The sequence below is a fragment of the Oncorhynchus masou genome, unplaced genomic scaffold, assembly GCF_036934945.1.
Source record: "Oncorhynchus masou masou isolate Uvic2021 unplaced genomic scaffold, UVic_Omas_1.1 unplaced_scaffold_1519, whole genome shotgun sequence".
In the NCBI taxonomy this organism is placed as follows: domain Eukaryota; kingdom Metazoa; phylum Chordata; class Actinopteri; order Salmoniformes; family Salmonidae; genus Oncorhynchus; species Oncorhynchus masou.
Genome location: NW_027005213.1, coordinates 106,023 through 123,472, shown reverse-complemented (window position 1 = coordinate 123,472; position 17,450 = coordinate 106,023). Strand labels below are relative to the sequence as shown.

The window sequence follows — 17,450 nt, the reverse complement described above, 5'->3', positions numbered from 1 at the left end:
GCTGTTGATGTGTGCCATGACCAGCCTTTCAAAGCACTAAATGGCTACCGACGTGAGTGCTACAGGGCGGTAGTCATTTAGGCAGGTTACATTTGCTTCCTTGGGCTCAGGGACTATGGTGGTCTGCTTGAAACATGTTGGTATTACAGACTCGGTCAGGGAGAGGTTGAAAATTTCAGCTGCATGCTTGCCTCGAAGCGAGCATAAAAAGCATTTAGCCTGTCTGGTTGGCTCGCTTCACTGGGCAGCTCACGGCTGGGTTTCCTTTTGTCGTCCGTAATCATTTGCCTGCCACATTCGATGAGCGTCAGAGCCGGTGTAGTAGGATTCCATCTTAATCCTGTATTGATGATTTTCTTGTTTGATGGTTCGTCTGAGGCCATAGCGGGATTTCTTATAAGCATCCGGATTAGTGTCCCGCTCCTTAAAAGCGGCAGCTCTAGCCTTTAGCTCGGTGTTGACGTTGCCTGTAATCCATTGTTTCTGGTTGGGATATGTACGTAAGGTCACTGTGGGGACGACGTCATCGATGCACTTATTGATGAAGCTGATGACTGAGGTGGTGTACTCCTCAATGCCATTGGATGAATCCCGGAACATATTCCAGTCTGTACTAGCAAAACAGTCCTGTAGCGTAGCATCCACGCCATCTGGCCACTTCCGTATTGAGCGAGTCACTGGTACTTCCTGCTTTAGTTTTTGCTCGTAAGCAGGAATTAGTAGGTTAGAATTATGGTCAGATTTGCCAAATGGAAGGAGAGCTTTGTACGCATCTCTGTGTGTGGAGTAAAGGTGGTCTAGAGTTGTTTTTCCTCTGGTTGCACATTTAACATTCTGGTAGAAATTAGGTAAAACAGATTTAAGTTTGCCTGCATTAAAGTCCCCGGCCACTAGGAGCGCCACCTCTGGATGAGCATTTTTTTGTTTGCTTATGGCCTTATACAGCTCATTGAGTTTGGTCTTAGTGCCAGCATGGATTTGTGGTGGTAACTAGACCTCCACAAATAATATTGATCGTCTTGGTAGATCGTGTGGTCTACATTTTATCATGAGGTACCCTCTCTCTTTAAGTTTTAGGCCCTAATCTATGGATTTTACATGACTGGCAGGGTGTAGCCATGGGTGGGCCTTAGATGGCATAGGACCACCCACTTGGCAGCCAGGCACACCCACTGGGGAGCCAGGCCAGCCAATCAGAATGAGTTTTTCCTCACAAAAGGGCTCTATTACAGACATAAATATTTGTCAGGACATTCCTGCAGTCAGCATGCCAATTGCATGCTCCCTCAACTTGAGACATCGGTGGTGTTGTGACAAAACTGCACATTTTAGAGTGACCTTTTTTGTGTGTGTGTCCCCAGCACAAGGTGCACCTGTGTAATGATCATGCTGGTTAATCAGCTTATTGATATGCCACACTTGTCAAGTGGGTGGATTATCTTGGCAAAGGAGAAATGCTCACAAAACAGGGATGTAAACAAAGTTGTGCTCAACAGTTGAGAGAAATAAGCTTTTTGTGATTCAACTCATGAAACATGGGACCAACACTTCCTGGTTCCTCCCCTCTCTCTTTAAGTTTTTCTCCTTATTTGGGAGTGTTTCCATGCCAGTGTGTTTCTACTTGCTGAAATGAATTGGATTGGTTATCACAGATAGGTGTCGCGTCGTCACAACCTTGTGTGGCTGTCTTTTGACACGCTATCATTTTCCTACCGGACGGTGAACTGTGACCTCTCTTTGTGTCTTCCTGTGTTCCCACAGCGAAAGAAAGAAACTGGTTCAGTGTGTCCTAACTCCTGGTTACTGTTCTGAACCACAAACAGTAGTGTCATGTTTACACGGGGCCTTTTTCCCCCAAATGGCACCTTATTCCCTATGTAGTGCACTACTTTTGACTAGGGCCTATTGTACACTACGTAGGGAATAGTGTGCCATTTGTAATGCAGACAAGGGCTTTTGTCCACACAGTAACTTGAAGTGCTCAGACGGTCATATTTTAATTTGAGGTCGTATATTCAGGTAGGCAGGTGTATAAGTAACCATGCGTTTCATGTTGCATAATATATATCCCATTTAGCAGACGCTTTTGTCCAAAGCGACTTACAAGTCGGCTGGGGCCACTACTTTTACATATGGGTGGCCCCAGCGGGAATCGAACCCACGACGCTTGGCGTTGCAAGCGCCATGCTCTACCGACTGAGCCCACCAGCTGGTCCCTATAAAACCATTATACAAATACATGTGTCGTGTCTTTGGTATCATTAAACTGAAGACCTATTTTTTTCAAAATAAATTCTCTGTAATTATTATGTGATTTTAAACAAACTTAATCATGCAACTGTAATTAACTGGGAAGTCGGGCCACCAAGGAAAACATAATAGAACAATTTAAATATCAGAATAATAGTAGAGAGAGCGATTTTATTTCTTTCATCACATTCCCAGTGGGTCAGACATTTCCATACACTCAATTAGTATTTGGTAGCATTGCCTTTTTAAATTGATTAACTTGGGTCAAACATTTTGTGTAGCCTTCCACAAGCTTCCCTCAATAAGTTGGGTGAATTTTGGCCCAGAGCTGGTGTAACTGAGTCAGGTTTCTAGGCCTCCTTGCTCGCACACGCTTTTTCAGTTCTGCCTACACATTATCTATGGGATTGAGGTAAGGGCTTTGTGATGGCCACTCCAATACCTTGACTTTGTTGTCCTAAAGCCATTTTGGAAGTATTGGTGTTATTGTCCATTTGGAAGACCCATTTGCGACCAAGCTTTAACTTCCTGTCTTGAGATGTTGCTTCAATATATCCACATAATTTTCTTTCCTCATGATGCCATTTATTTTGTGAAGTGCACCAGTCCCTCCTGCAGCAAAGCACCCCCACAACATGATGCTGCCACCCCCATGCTTCACAGTTGGGATGGTGTTCTTCGGCTTGCAAGCCTCCCCCTTTTTTCTCCAAACATAACGATGGTCATTATTCCAAACAGTTCTATTTTTGTTTCATCAGACCAGTGGAAAGTTCTCCAAAAAGTACGATCTTTGTCCCCATGTGCAGTTGCAAACCGTAGTTTGGCTTTTTTATGACGGTTTTGGAATAGTGGCTTCCTCCTTGCTGAGCGGCCTTTCAGGTTATGTCGATATAGGACTCGTTTTACAGTCGATATAGATACTTTTGTACCTGTTTCCTCCAGCATCTTCACAAGGTCCTTTCTGGGATTGATTTGCACTTTTCGCACAAAAGTGCATTCAACTCTAGGAGACAGAATGTGTCTAATTCCTGAGCATTATTTTTATTTATTTTTTATTTTACCTTTTATTTAGCTAGGCAAGTCAGTTGAGAACAAATTCTTATTTTCAATGACGGCCTAGGAACAGTGGGTTAACTGCCTGTTCAGGGGCAGAACGACAGATTTGTACCTTGTCAGCTCGGGGGTTTGAACTTGCAACCTTCCAGTTACTAGTCCAACGCTCTAACCATTAGGCTTCCTGCCGCCTCAGGGCTGTGTGGTCCCATGGTGTTTATACTTGCATACTATTGTTTGTACAGATGAACGTGATACATTCAGGCATTTTGAAAATTGCTCCCAAGGATGAACCAGACTTGTGGAGGTCTACAATTTATTTTCTCTGGTCTTAGCTGATTTCTTTCGATTTTCCCATGATGTCAAGCAAAGAGGCACTAAGTTTGAAGGTAGGCCTTGAAATACATCCACAGGTACACCTCCAATTGACTCAAATGGTGTCAATGGTGGCTCAAATGGTAGCCTATCAGAAGCTTCTAAATCCATGACATAATTATCTGGAATTTTCCAAGTTTTTTTTTTAAAGACCCAGTCAATGTAGTGGATGTAAACTTCTGACCCACTGGTGATACAGTGAATTATAAGTGAAATCTGTCTTAATTAACAAATGTTGAAAAAAAATTACTTGTACCCTCAGCTTGGCTGTCAACTTTGGTAATTCAATTTTTGCATCTGAGCTCCTAGAGTGCGGCTCTCTTTTTATTTTAAAAGGAAAAATGACTTGTCATGCACAAAGTAGATGTCCTCACCGACTTGCCAAAACTATAGTTTGTTAACAAGACATTTGTGGAGTGTTTTAATGACTCCAACCAAAGTGTATGTCAACTTCTGACTTCAACAAAATATAACAAATATTTTGATTTTGTTTAACATTCTTTTGTTTACTACATGATTCCATATGTGTTATTTCATAGTTTTGATGTTCGACATTATTCTACAATGTAGAAAATATTAAAAAATAAATAAAAAGCCCTGAATGAGTAGGTTTAGGTGTCAACTGTTGACTGGTACTGTGTGAGTGTATATAAACATCCTAGGCCTACCAGGAGGGCTCTATAAGATCTGTGTTGCATCATTAAAACATTAAAACGTCATTCAAAAATAAGTTGAACTTTATTAGAAAATTAATACATTTTGATCAAGTTAATCATAAGAACAAAATGTGTCAAGACCAACGGCCCAGGAATGCCCTTCTCTCTTGCTCTGTCTCGCTCTCTCTCTCTCTGTGTGTCTCTGTCTGTCTCTCTCGCTCTCTCTCTCTCTGTGTGTGTCTGTCTGTCTGTCTCTCTCGCTCTCTCTCTCTCTGTGTGTCTGTCTGTCTCTCTCGCTCTCTCTCTCTCTGTCTGAGACCAGCCATCGTCTGAGACCAGCCACCCCCAGTGGGTGGGCCTGGCTCCCCAGTGGGTGGGCCTGGCTCCCCAGTGGGTGGGCCTGGCTCCCCAGTGGGTGGGCCTGGCTCCCCAGTGGCTGGGCCTGGCTCCCCAGTGGCTGGGCCTGGCTCCCCAGTGGCTGGGCCTGGCTCCCCAGTGGCTGGGCCTGGCTCCCCAGTGGCTGGGCCTGGCTCCCCAGTGGCTGGGCCTGGCTCCCCAGTGGCTGGGCCTGGCTCCCCAGTGAGTGGGTCTGGCTCCCCAGTGAGTGGGTCTGGCTCCCCAGTGAGTGGGTCTGGCTCCCCTGTGGCTGGGCCTGGCTCCCCAGTGGGTGGGCCTGGCTCCCAAGTGGCTGGGCCTGGCTCCCCAGTGGCTGGGCCTGGCTCCCCAGTGGCTGGGCCTGGCTCCCCAGTGGCTGGGCCTGGCTCCCCAGTGGGTGGGCCTGGTTCCCCAGTGGCTGGGCCTGGCTCCCCAGTGGGTGGGCCTGGTTCCCCAGTGGCTGGGCCTGGCTCCCCAGTGGCTGGGCCTGGCTCCCCAGTGGGTGGGCCTGGTTCCCCAGTGGGTGGGCCTGGTTCCCCAGTGGCTGGGCCTGGCTCCCCAGTGGGTGGGCCTGGTTCCCCAGTGGCTGGGCCTGGCTCCCCAGTGGCTGGGCCTGGCTCCCCAGTGGCTGGGCCTGGCTCCCCAGTGGCTGGGCCTGGCTCCCCAGTGGCTGGGCCTGGCTCCCCAGTGGCTGGGCCTGGCTCCCCAGTGGCCAACCATGTCTACTCCCCTACCCAGTCATGTGAAATCCATAGATTAGGGCCTAATTATTGTATTTAAATTGACTCATTTCCTCCTATGAGCTGTAACTCCGTATCATTGAAATTGTTGCGTGTTTTTTAGATATATATTTTTCCAGAATACATGGCTTATTATATGATGCCAGCCACAGAAAATCTGTTCACATTTGAAATGAGAAGGTGTTGTTTGTGCTGGTCTGTTTTATCTTTGTCGAGGTCTCTCATATCAACAACAACAAAAAAACATTTTTAATTTCCCCAGGCTCTTTTGATCCTTATGTAGTCGTCTTTTTCCAACTTTTATAAATCAAAGAAATTTAAATCCATGTGACATTTATTTCTACGATTTCCCTTCGTGTGTCTGCAGCACCTGTTTCCTGATGGGACCTCTGAAGCAGCTGAAGAGAATGTTTGAGCCCACCAGACTGATAGCCACCTGTGTTATGCTGGTAACTACCTACTGTACTCTAATGTCCTAGTCAACTAATGTAAATTAAATACATTATATTAATAATATGAAATATTAATACCTACTGTACTCTATGTATCGTAAACGATTAGACTTTATTTGCCATGGTAAAAATGTCCTCGTCAACTAAAGTAAGTTAAACAACCACACATATCACAGTCATTGCGAGTAATCCCATAACTGAGGGATGTGTCTGGATCGATGTTGCTAAGCACTAGGTATTTCTTAAGTTAGTCTATATTTGTCAGAAATTAATTGATAAACATTATTTTAAATGACACATCAACAAAATGGCTGTTAAATATTACATTTCACCTTTTTTGGGGGGGGGCGCGTTTTCACTAAAGCGGATTCGATCTTTTAAAGTTAATCTGCCTTTAGGGCACAAAGCTGAGTGGTAATCTGAAGTAAATCCCTCCACAGAAGATTTATCAGATAATTCATTAATTAATTGAATCAATATTTTTAAAAGTTAATTTAGTTTTTTTCTCTTCTGCCTCCAGCTCTGTCTCATTTTGACACTTTGTGCAGTTTTCTGGGTAAGTATCTGAAAGCCTATGAAACAGTTCAGTAGCCTGCAGTGTGACCTTATGGCAGCGTTTCCCAAACTCATTTTCAGGGTCCTCACTGGAGGGCAGAAATGTGTGTGTGTGTGTGTGTGCCGTAGCACTACACAGCTGATCCAAATCAAATTGTATCTGTTACATCCACGCGGTTAACAGATGTTAATGCGAGTGTAGCGGAATGCTTGTGAATCAAAGCTTGAGGATGAATTGATTTGATTTAAATCGTCTGTGTTGTACTACGGTTAAAGCCAAAAATGTGCACTCCTTGGGAGCCCCAGGACTGAGATGGGGGGGGAGGGGGAGTGGGGGGGAGGGGGAGTAGGGGGAGTGGGGGTGGGAGTGGGAGTGGCCTAATGCGCTGTAACATATTAACAACACCGCTGTCTGACAATAGACTCTCTCTCTGTTCTCTCTCTCTGTTCTCTGTTCTCTCTGTTCTCTGTTCTCTGTTCTCTCTGTTCTCTGTAGTGGGGAAAGAAGGGGTTGGCCATCATCTTCTGCATTCTACAGTTCTTGGCGATGACATGGTAAGTAACACTCCACTTACAGTGCATTCAATTTAGGCCTAGATTCAATCCGTGTATGTCGTCTCAATCGGACGTTACGAATTGCGGATGTATATCTGTTGTTGTTGTTGTTGTTCGTGTTACTATCCTTCTACCTTCCGAAAATACCTCATATTTTGTGACGACTGAGTTATTTCCTTCAGTGTCAAACTAGGCTTGTAACAGTGTTGACAGTCATTGATCTACAAGTCATGTTGCATGCCTCACTAACTGCCCCAGGGAGTATCAGTCATGTTGCAGGCCTCACTAACAGCCCCAGGGAGTATCGGTCATGTTGCATGCCTCACTAACTGCCCCAGGGAGTATCAGTCATGTTGCAGGCCTCACTAACTGCCCCAGGGAGTATCAGTCATGTTGCATGCCTCACTAACTGCCCCAGGGAGTATCAGTCATGTTGCATGCCTCACTAACTGCCCCAGGGAGTATCAGTCATGTTGCATGCCTCACTAACAGCCCCAGGGAGTATCAGTCATATTGCATGCCTCACTAACTGCCCCAGGGAGTATCAGTCATGTTGCATGCCTCACTAACTGCCCCAGGGAGTATCAGTCATGTTGCATGCCTCACTAACAACCCCAGGGAGTATCAGTCATGTTGCATGCCTCACTAACTGCCCCAGGGAGTATCAGTCATTGATCTACAAGTCATGTTGCAGGCCTCACTAACTGCCCCAGGAAGTATCAGTCATGTTGCAGGCCTCACTCCCTGGGGCAGTTAGTGAGGCCTGCAACATGACTGATACTTCCTGGGGCAGTTAGTGAGGCCTGCAACATGACTTGTAGATCAATGACTGATACTCCCTGGGGCAGTTAGTATCAGTCATGTTGCATGCCTTATACTTCATGAGATGCATGGTCTTCTCAATACTACTCTGATTAGGATGTCGTTGTATAGTCTCTCAGCTGGACAGACGCTGTGTTGTATAGTCTCTCAGCTGGACACTCGCTGTGTTGTATAGTCTCTCAGCTGGACACTCGCTGTGTTGTATAGTCTCTCAGCTGGACAGACGCTTGCTGTGTTGTATAGTCTCTCAGCAGGACAGACACTCGCTGTGTTGTATAGTCTCTCAGCAGGACAGACACTGTGTTGTATAGTATCTCAGCAGGACAGGCACTGTGTTGTATAGTCTCTCAGCTGGACAGACACTCGCTGTGTCGTATAGTCTCTCAGCTGGACAGACACTCGCTGTGTCGTATAGTCTCTCAGCTGGACAGACACTCGCTGTGTCGTATAGTCTCTCAGCTGGACAGACACTCGCTGTGTTGTATAGTCTCTCAGCTGGACAGACACTCGCTGTGTCGTATAGTCTCTCAGCTGGACAGACACTCGCTGTGTCGTATAGTCTCTCAGCTGGACAGACACTCGCTGTGTTGTATAGTCTCTCAGCTGGACAGACGCTTGCTGTGTTGTATAGTCTCTCAGCTGGACAGACGCTCGCTGTGTTGTATAGTCTCTCAGCTGGACACTCGCTGTGTTGTATAGTCTCTCAGCTGGACACTCGCTGTGTTGTATAGTCTCTCAGCTGGACAGACGCTTGCTGTGTTGTATAGTCTCTCAGCAGGACAGACACTCGCTGTGTTGTATAGTCTCTCAGCAGGACAGACACTGTGTTGTATAGTCTCTCAGCAGGACAGGCACTGTGTTGTATAGTCTCTCAGCTGGACAGACACTCGCTGTGTCGTATAGTCTCTCAGCTGGACAGACACTCGCTGTGTCGTATAGTCTCTCAGCTGGACAGACACTCGCTGTGTTGTATAGTCTCTCAGCTGGACAGACGCTTGCTGTGTTGTATAGTCTCTCAGCTGGACAGACACTCGCTGTGTTGTATAGTCTCTCAGCTGGACAGACACTCGCTGTGTCGTATAGTCTCTCAGCTGGACAGACACTCGCTGTGTCGTATAGTCTCTCAGCTGGACAGATACTCGCTGTGTCGTATAGTCTCTCAGCTGGACAGATACTCGCTGTGTCGTATAGTCTCTCAGCTGGACAGACACTCGCTGTGTTGTATAGTCTCTCAGCTGGACAGACACTCGCTGTGTTGTATAGTCTCTCAGCTGGACAGACACTCGCTGTGTTGTATAGTCTCTCAGCTGGACAGACGCTTGCTGTGTTGTATAGTCTCTCAGCTGGACAGATACTCGCTGTGTTGTATAGTCTGTCAGCTGGACAGACAGACACTGTGTTGTATAGTCTCTCAGCTGGACAGACAGACACTGTGGTGTATAGTCTCTCAGCTGGACAGACAGACACTGTGTTGTATAGTCTCTCAGCTGGACAGACGCTTGCTGTGTTGTATAGTCTCTCAGCTGGACAGACAGACACTGTGTTGTATAGTCTCTCAGCTGGACAGACAGACACTGTGTCGTATAGTCTCTCAGCAGGACAGACACTGTGTTGTATAGTCTCTCAGCTGGACAGACAGACACTGTGTTGTATAGTCTCTCAGCTGGACAGACACTCGCTGTGTTGTATAGTCTCTCAGCTGGACAGACACTCGCTGTGTTGTATAGTCTCTCAGCAGGACAGACACTGTGTCGTATAGTCTCTCAGCTGGACAGACACTCGCTGTGTCGTATAGTCTCTCAGCTGGACAGACAGACACTGTGTTGTATAGTCTGTCAGCTGGACAGACAGACACTGTGTTGTATAGTCTCTCAGCTGGACAGACACTCGCTGTGTTGTATAGTCTCACAGCTGGACAGACACTCGCTGTGTCGTATAGTCTCTCAGCTGGACAGACACTCGCTGTGTCGTATAGTCTCTCAGCTGGACAGACAGACGCTGTGTTGTATAGACTGTCAGCTGGACAGACAGACACTGTGTTGTATAGTCTCTCAGCTGGACAGACAGACACTGTGTTGTATAGTCTCTCAGCTGGACAGACACTGTGTTGTATAGTCTCTCAGCTGGACAGACGCTGTGTTGTATAGTCTCTCAGCTGGACAGACAGACACTGTGTTGTATAGTCTCTCAGCTGGACAGACAGACACTGTGTTGTATAGTCTCTCAGCTGGACAGACAGACACTGTGTTGTATAGTCTCTCAGCTGGACAGACAGACACTGTGTTGTATAGTCTCTCAGCTGGACAGACAGACACTGTGTTGTATAGTCTCTCAGCTGGACAGACAGACACTGTGTTGTATAGTCTCTCAGCTGGACAGACAGACACTGTGTTGTATAGTCTCTCAGCTGGACAGACAGACACTGTGTTGTATAGTCTCTCAGCTGGACAGACAGACACTGTGTTGTATAGTCTCTCAGCTGGACAGACAGACACTGTGTCGTATAGTCTCTCAGCTGGACAGACAGACACTGTGTCGTATAGTCTCTCAGCTGGACAGACAGACACTGTGTCGTATAGTCTCTCAGCTGGACAGACACTGTGTTGTATAGTCTCTCAGCTGGACAGACACTGTGTTGTATAGTCTCTCAGCTGGACAGACACTGTGTCGTATAGTCTCTCAGCTGGACAGACACTGTGTTGTATAGTCTCTCAGCTGGACAGACAGACACTGTGTTGTATAGTCTCTCAGCTGGACAGACACTGTGTTGTATAGTCTCTCAGCTGGACAGACGCTGTGTTGTATAGTCTCTCAGCTGGACAGACAGACACTGTGTTGTATAGTCTCTCAGCTGGACAGACAGACACTGTGTTGTATAGTCTCTCAGCTGGACAGACAGACACTGTGTTGTATAGTCTCTCAGCTGGACAGACAGACACTGTGTTGTATAGTCTCTCAGCTGGACAGACAGACACTGTGTTGTATAGTCTCTCAGCTGGACAGACAGACACTGTGTTGTATAGTCTCTCAGCTGGACAGACAGACACTGTGTTGTATAGTCTCTCAGCTGGACAGACAGACACTGTGTTGTATAGTCTCTCAGCTGGACAGACAGACACTGTGTTGTATAGTCTCTCAGCTGGACAGACAGACACTGTGTTGTATAGTCTCTCAGCTGGACAGACAGACACTGTGTTGTATAGTCTCTCAGCTGGACAGACAGACACTGTGTTGTATAGTCTCTCAGCAGGACAGACACTGTGTTGTATAGTCTCTCAGCAGGACAGACACTGTGTTGTATAGTCTCTCAGCTGGACAGACACTGTGTTGTATAGTCTCTCAGCTGGACAGACACTGTGTTGTATAGTCTCTCAGCAGGACAGACACTGTGTTGTATAGTCTCTCAGCTGGACAGACACTGTGTTGTATAGTCTCTCAGCAGGACAGACACTGTGTTGTATAGTCTCTCAGCTGGACAGACACACTGTGTTGTATAGTCTCTCAGCTGGACAGACGCTGTGTTGTATAGTCTCTCAGCAGGACAGACACTGTGTTGTATAGTCTCTCAGCAGGACAGACACTGTGTTGTATAGTCTCTCAGCAGGACAGACACTGTGTTGTATAGTCTCTCAGCTGGACAGACACTGTGTTGTATAGTCTCTCAGCTGGACAGACAGACAGCTGGACAGACACTGTGTTGTATAGTCTCTCAGCTGGACAGACACTGTGTTGTATAGTCTCTCAGCTGGACAGACACTGTGTTGTATAGTCTCTCAGCAGGACAGACACTGTGTTGTATAGTCTCTCAGCTGGACAGACACTGTGTTGTATAGTCTCTCAGCTGGACAGACACTGTGTTGTATAGTCTCTCAGCTGGACAGACACTGTGTTGTATAGTCTCTCAGCTGGACAGACAGACACTGTGTTGTATAGTCTCTCAGCTGGACAGACACTGTGTTGTATAGTCTCTCAGCTGTGTTGTACAGACAGACACTGTGTTGTACAGACAGACACTGTGTTGTATAGTCTCTCAGCTGGACAGACACTGTGTTGTATAGTCTCTCAGCTGGACAGACACTGTGTTGTATAGTCTCTCAGCAGGACAGACACTGTGTTGTATAGTCTCTCAGCAGGACAGACACTGTTGTATAGTCTCTCAGCAGGACAGACACTGTGTTGTATAGTCTCTCAGCAGGACAGACACTGTGTTGTATAGTCTCTCAGCAGGACAGACACTGTGTTGTATAGTCTCTCAGCTGGACAGACAGACACTGTGTTGTATAGTCTCTCAGCTGGACAGACAGACACTGTGTTGTATAGTCTCTCAGCTGGACAGACAGACACTGTGTTGTATAGTCTCTCAGCTGGACAGACAGACACTGTGTTGTATAGTCTCTCAGCTGGACAGACAGACACTGTGTTGTATAGTCTCTCAGCTGGACAGACACTGTGTTGTATAGTCTCTCAGCTGGACAGACACTGTGTTGTATAGTCTCTCAGCTGGACAGACAGACACTGTGTTGTATAGTCTCTCAGCTGGACAGACAGACACTGTGTTGTATAGTCTCTCAGCTGGACAGACAGACACTGTGTTGTATAGTCTCTCAGCTGGACAGACAGACACTGTGTTGTATAGTCTCTCAGCTGGACAGACAGACACTGTGTTGTATAGTCTCTCAGCTGGACAGACAGACACTGTGTTGTATAGTCTCTCAGCTGGACAGACAGACACTGTGTTGTATAGTCTCTCAGCTGGACAGACAGACACTGTGTTGTATAGTCTCTCAGCTGGACAGACAGACACTGTGTTGTATAGTCTCTCAGCTGGACAGACAGACACTGTGTTGTATAGTCTCTCAGCTGGACAGACAGACACTGTGTTGTATAGTCTCTCAGCTGGACAGACACTGTGTTGTATAGTCTCTCAGCTGGACAGACAGACACTGTGGTGTATAGTCTCTCAGCTGGACAGACAGACACTGTGGTGTATAGTCTCTCAGCTGGACAGACAGACACTGTGGTGTATAGTCTCTCAGCTGGACAGACAGACACTGTGGTGTATAGTCTCTCAGCTGGACAGACACTGTGTTGTATAGTCTCTCAGCAGGACAGACAGACACTGTGTTGTATAGTCTCTCAGCTGGACAGACACTGTGTTGTATAGTCTCTCAGCTGGACAGACACTGTGTTGTATATAGTCTCTCAGCTGGACAGACACTGTGTTGTATATAGTCTCTCAGCAGGACAGACACTGTGTTGTATAGTCTCTCAGCTGGACAGACACTGTGTTGTATAGTCTCTCAGCAGGACAGACAGACACTGTGTTGTATAGTCTCTCAGCTGGACAGACACTGTGTTGTATAGTCTCTCAGCAGGACAGACACTGTGTTGTATAGTCTCTCAGCTGGACAGACACTGTGTCGTATAGTCTGTCAGCTGGACAGACACTGTGTCGTATAGTCTGTCAGCTGGACAGACACTGTGTCGTATAGTCTCTCAGCTGGACAGACACTGTGTCGTATAGTCTCTCAGCTGGACAGACACTGTGTTGTATAGTCTCTCAGCTGGACAGACACTGTGTTGTATAGTCTCTCAGCTGGACAGACAGACACTGTGTTGTATAGTCTCTCAGCTGGACAGACACTGTGTCGTATAGTCTCTCAGCTGGACAGACACTGTGTTGTATAGTCTCTCAGCTGGACAGACACTGTGTTGTATAGTCTCTCAGCTGGACAGACAGACACTGTGTTGTATAGTCTCTCAGCTGGACAGACAGACACTGTGTTGTATAGTCTCTCAGCTGGACAGACACTGTGTTGTATAGTCTCTCAGCTGGACAGACAGACACTGTGTTGTATAGTCTCTCAGCTGGACAGACACTGTGTTGTATAGTCTCTCAGCTGGACAGACACTGTGTTGTATAGTCTCTCAGCAGGACAGACACTGTGTCGTATAGTCTCTCAGCTGGACAGACAGACACTGTGTTGTATATAGTCTCTCAGCTGGACAGACACTGTGTTGTATAGTCTCTCAGCTGGACAGACACTGTGTCGTATAGTCTCTCAGCTGGACAGACACTGTGTTGTATAGTCTCTCAGCAGGACAGACACTGTGTTGTATAGTCTCTCAGCAGGACAGACACTGTGTTGTATAGTCTCTCAGCTGGACAGACAGACACTGTGTCGTATAGTCTCTCAGCTGGACAGACACTGTGTCGTATAGTCTCTCAGCTGGACAGACACTGTGTTGTATAGTCTCTCAGCTGGACAGACACTGTGTTGTATAGTCTCTCAGCTGGACAGACGCTTGCTGTGTTGTATAGTCTCTCAGCTGGACAGACACTGTGTTGTATAGTCTCTCAGCTGGACAGACGCTTGCTGTGTTGTATAGTCTCTCAGCTGGACAGACACTGTGTTGTATAGTCTCTCAGCAGGACAGACACTGTGTTGTATAGTCTCTCAGCTGGACAGACAGACACTGTGTCGTATAGTCTCTCAGCTGGACAGACAGACACTGTGTCGTATAGTCTCTCAGCTGGACAGACAGACACTGTGTTGTATAGTCTCTCAGCTGGACAGACACTGTGTTGTATAGTCTCTCAGCTGGACAGACACTGTGTTGTATAGTCTCTCAGCTGGACAGACACTGTGTTGTATAGTCTCTCAGCTGGACAGACACTGTGTTGTATAGTCTCTCAGCAGGACAGACACTGTGTTGTATAGTCTCTCAGCAGGACAGACAGACACTGTGTTGTATAGTCTCTCAGCAGGACAGACACTGTGTTGTATAGTCTCTCAGCTGGACAGACACTGTGTTGTATAGTCTCTCAGCTGGACAGACACTGTGTTGTATAGTCTCTCAGCTGGACAGACACTGTGTTGTATAGTCTCTCAGCAGGACAGACGCTGTGTTGTATAGTCTCTCAGCTGGACAGACAGACACTGTGTTGTATAGTCTCTCAGCTGGACAGACACTGTGTTGTATAGTCTCTCAGCAGGACAGACGCTGTGTTGTATAGTCTCTCAGCTGGACAGACAGACACTGTGTTGTATAGTCTCTCAGCTGGACAGACAGACACTGTGTTGTATAGTCTCTCAGCTGGACAGACAGACACTGTGTTGTATAGTCTCTCAGCAGGACAGACGCTGTGTTGTATAGTCTCTCAGCAGGACAGACAGACACTGTGTTGTATAGTCTCTCAGCTGGACAGACACTGTGTTGTATAGTCTCTCAGCTGGACAGACACTGTGTTGTATAGTCTCTCAGCTGGACAGACAGACACTGTGTTGTATAGTCTCTCAGCAGGACAGACACTGTGTTGTATAGTCTCTCAGCTGGACAGACAGACACTGTGTTGTATAGTCTCTCAGCAGGACAGACACTGTGTTGTATAGTCTCTCAGCTGGACAGATACTCTCTGTGTTGTATAGTCTCTCAGCTGGACAGACACTGTGTTGTATAGTCTCTCAGCAGGACAGACAGACACTGTGTTGTATAGTCTCTCAGCTGGACAGACAGACACTGTGTTGTATAGTCTCTCAGCTGGACAGACAGACACTGTGTTGTATAGTCTCTCAGCTGGACAGACAGACACTGTGTTGTATAGTCTCTCAGCTGGACAGACAGACACTGTGTTGTATAGTCTCTCAGCTGGACAGACAGACACTGTGTTGTATAGTCTCTCAGCTGGACAGACACTGTGTTGTATAGTCTCTCAGCTGGACAGACACTGTGTTGTATAGTCTCTCAGCTGGACAGACGCTTGCTGTGTCGTATAGTCTCTCAGCTGGACAGACAGACACTGTGTTGTATAGTCTCTCAGCTGGACAGACAGACGCTGTGTTGTATAGTCTCTCAGCTGGACAGACGCTTGCTGTGTCGTATAGTCTCTCAGCTGGACAGACAGACACTGTGTTGTATAGTCTCTCAGCTGGACAGACAGACGCTGTGTTGTATAGTCTCTCAGCTGGACAGACACTGTGTTGTATAGTCTCTCAGCTGGACAGACACTGTGTTGTATAGTCTCTCAGCTGGACAGACAGACACTGTGTTGTATAGTCTCTCAGCTGGACAGACACTGTGTTGTATAGTCTCTCAGCTGGACAGACACTGTGTTGTATAGTCTCTCAGCTGGACAGACAGACACTGTGTTGTATAGTCTCTCAGCTGGACAGACAGACACTGTGTTGTATAGTCTCTCAGCTGGACAGACAGACACTGTGTTGTATAGTCTCTCAGCTGGACAGACACTGTGTTGTATAGTCTCTCAGCTGGACAGACACTGTGTTGTATAGTCTCTCAGCTGGACAGACAGACACTGTGTTGTATAGTCTCTCAGCTGGACAGACACTGTGTTGTATAGTCTCTCAGCTGGACAGACACTGTGTTGTATAGTCTCTCAGCAGGACAGACACTGTGTTGTATAGTCTCTCAGCAGGACAGACACTGTGTTGTATAGTCTCTCAGCTGGACAGACACTGTGTTGTATAGTCTCTCAGCTGGACAGACAGACACTGTGTTGTATAGTCTCTCAGCAGGACAGACAGACACTGTGTTGTATAGTCTCTCAGCTGGACAGACAGACGCTGTGTTGTATAGTCTCTCAGCTGGACAGACGCTTGCTGTGTCGTATAGTCTCTCAGCTGGACAGACAGACACTGTGTTGTATAGTCTCTCAGCTGGACAGACAGACGCTGTGTTGTATAGTCTCTCAGCTGGACAGACACTGTGTTGTATAGTCTCTCAGCTGGACAGACACTGTGTTGTATAGTCTCTCAGCAGGACAGACAGACACTGTGTTGTATAGTCTCTCAGCAGGACAGACAGACACTGTGTTGTATAGTCTCTCAGCTGGACAGACAGACACTGTGTTGTATAGTCTCTCAGCTGGACAGACAGACACTGTGTTGTATAGTCTCTCAGCTGGACAGACACTGTGTTGTATAGTCTCTCAGCTGGACAGACAGACACTGTGTTGTATAGTCTCTCAGCAGGACAGACACTGTGTTGTATAGTCTCTCAGCTGGACAGACAGACACTGTGTTGTATAGTCTCTCAGCTGGACAGACACTGTGTTGTATAGTCTCTCAGCTGGACAGACACTGTGTTGTATAGTCTCTCAGCAGGACAGACACTGTGTTGTATAGTCTCTCAGCAGGACAGACACTGTGTTGTATAGTCTCTCAGCTGGACAGACACTGTGTTGTATAGTCTCTCAGCTGGACAGACAGACACTGTGTTGTATAGTCTCTCAGCTGGACAGACAGACACTGTGTTGTATAGTCTCTCAGCTGGACAGACACTGTGTTGTATAGTCTCTCAGCTGGACAGACAGACACTGTGTTGTATAGTCTCTCAGCTGGACAGCAGGGTTGTCTGACCTGGGCCCAGTAGGAAGAGAAGGGAGAGACTGACTGACAGGGGAGAGACAGCGAGAGACTGAGATGTAAACCGAGAGAGACAGACGCTTAACCAGCCCAGCATATGTTGACATGAAGGATCAGATGAGAACACACACACACACACACACACACACACACACTGGAGTAGACCACATGGAAGGCCAGGTGTGCATGATTTGTTGCATGATTTGTTGATACTAGTGACTGAGTACTAGT

The 17,450-nt window shown here is 46.9% G+C and overlaps 1 protein-coding gene across 1 annotated transcript in view; it reads left to right on the top strand.

The window, feature by feature from the left end:
• The window catches only part of LOC135531116 (vesicle transport protein SFT2A-like), a 55,931-nt gene that overhangs the window by 18,074 nt on the left and 20,407 nt on the right, over positions 1–17,450 (top strand). Inside the window, exons 4-6 of the mRNA XM_064959235.1 lie at positions 5,817–5,898; positions 6,422–6,457; positions 6,953–7,011. Of these exons, the coding sequence (XP_064815307.1) occupies positions 5,817–5,898; positions 6,422–6,457; positions 6,953–7,011 (177 nt within the window). The remainder of the gene's footprint in view (positions 1–5,816; positions 5,899–6,421; positions 6,458–6,952; positions 7,012–17,450) is intronic.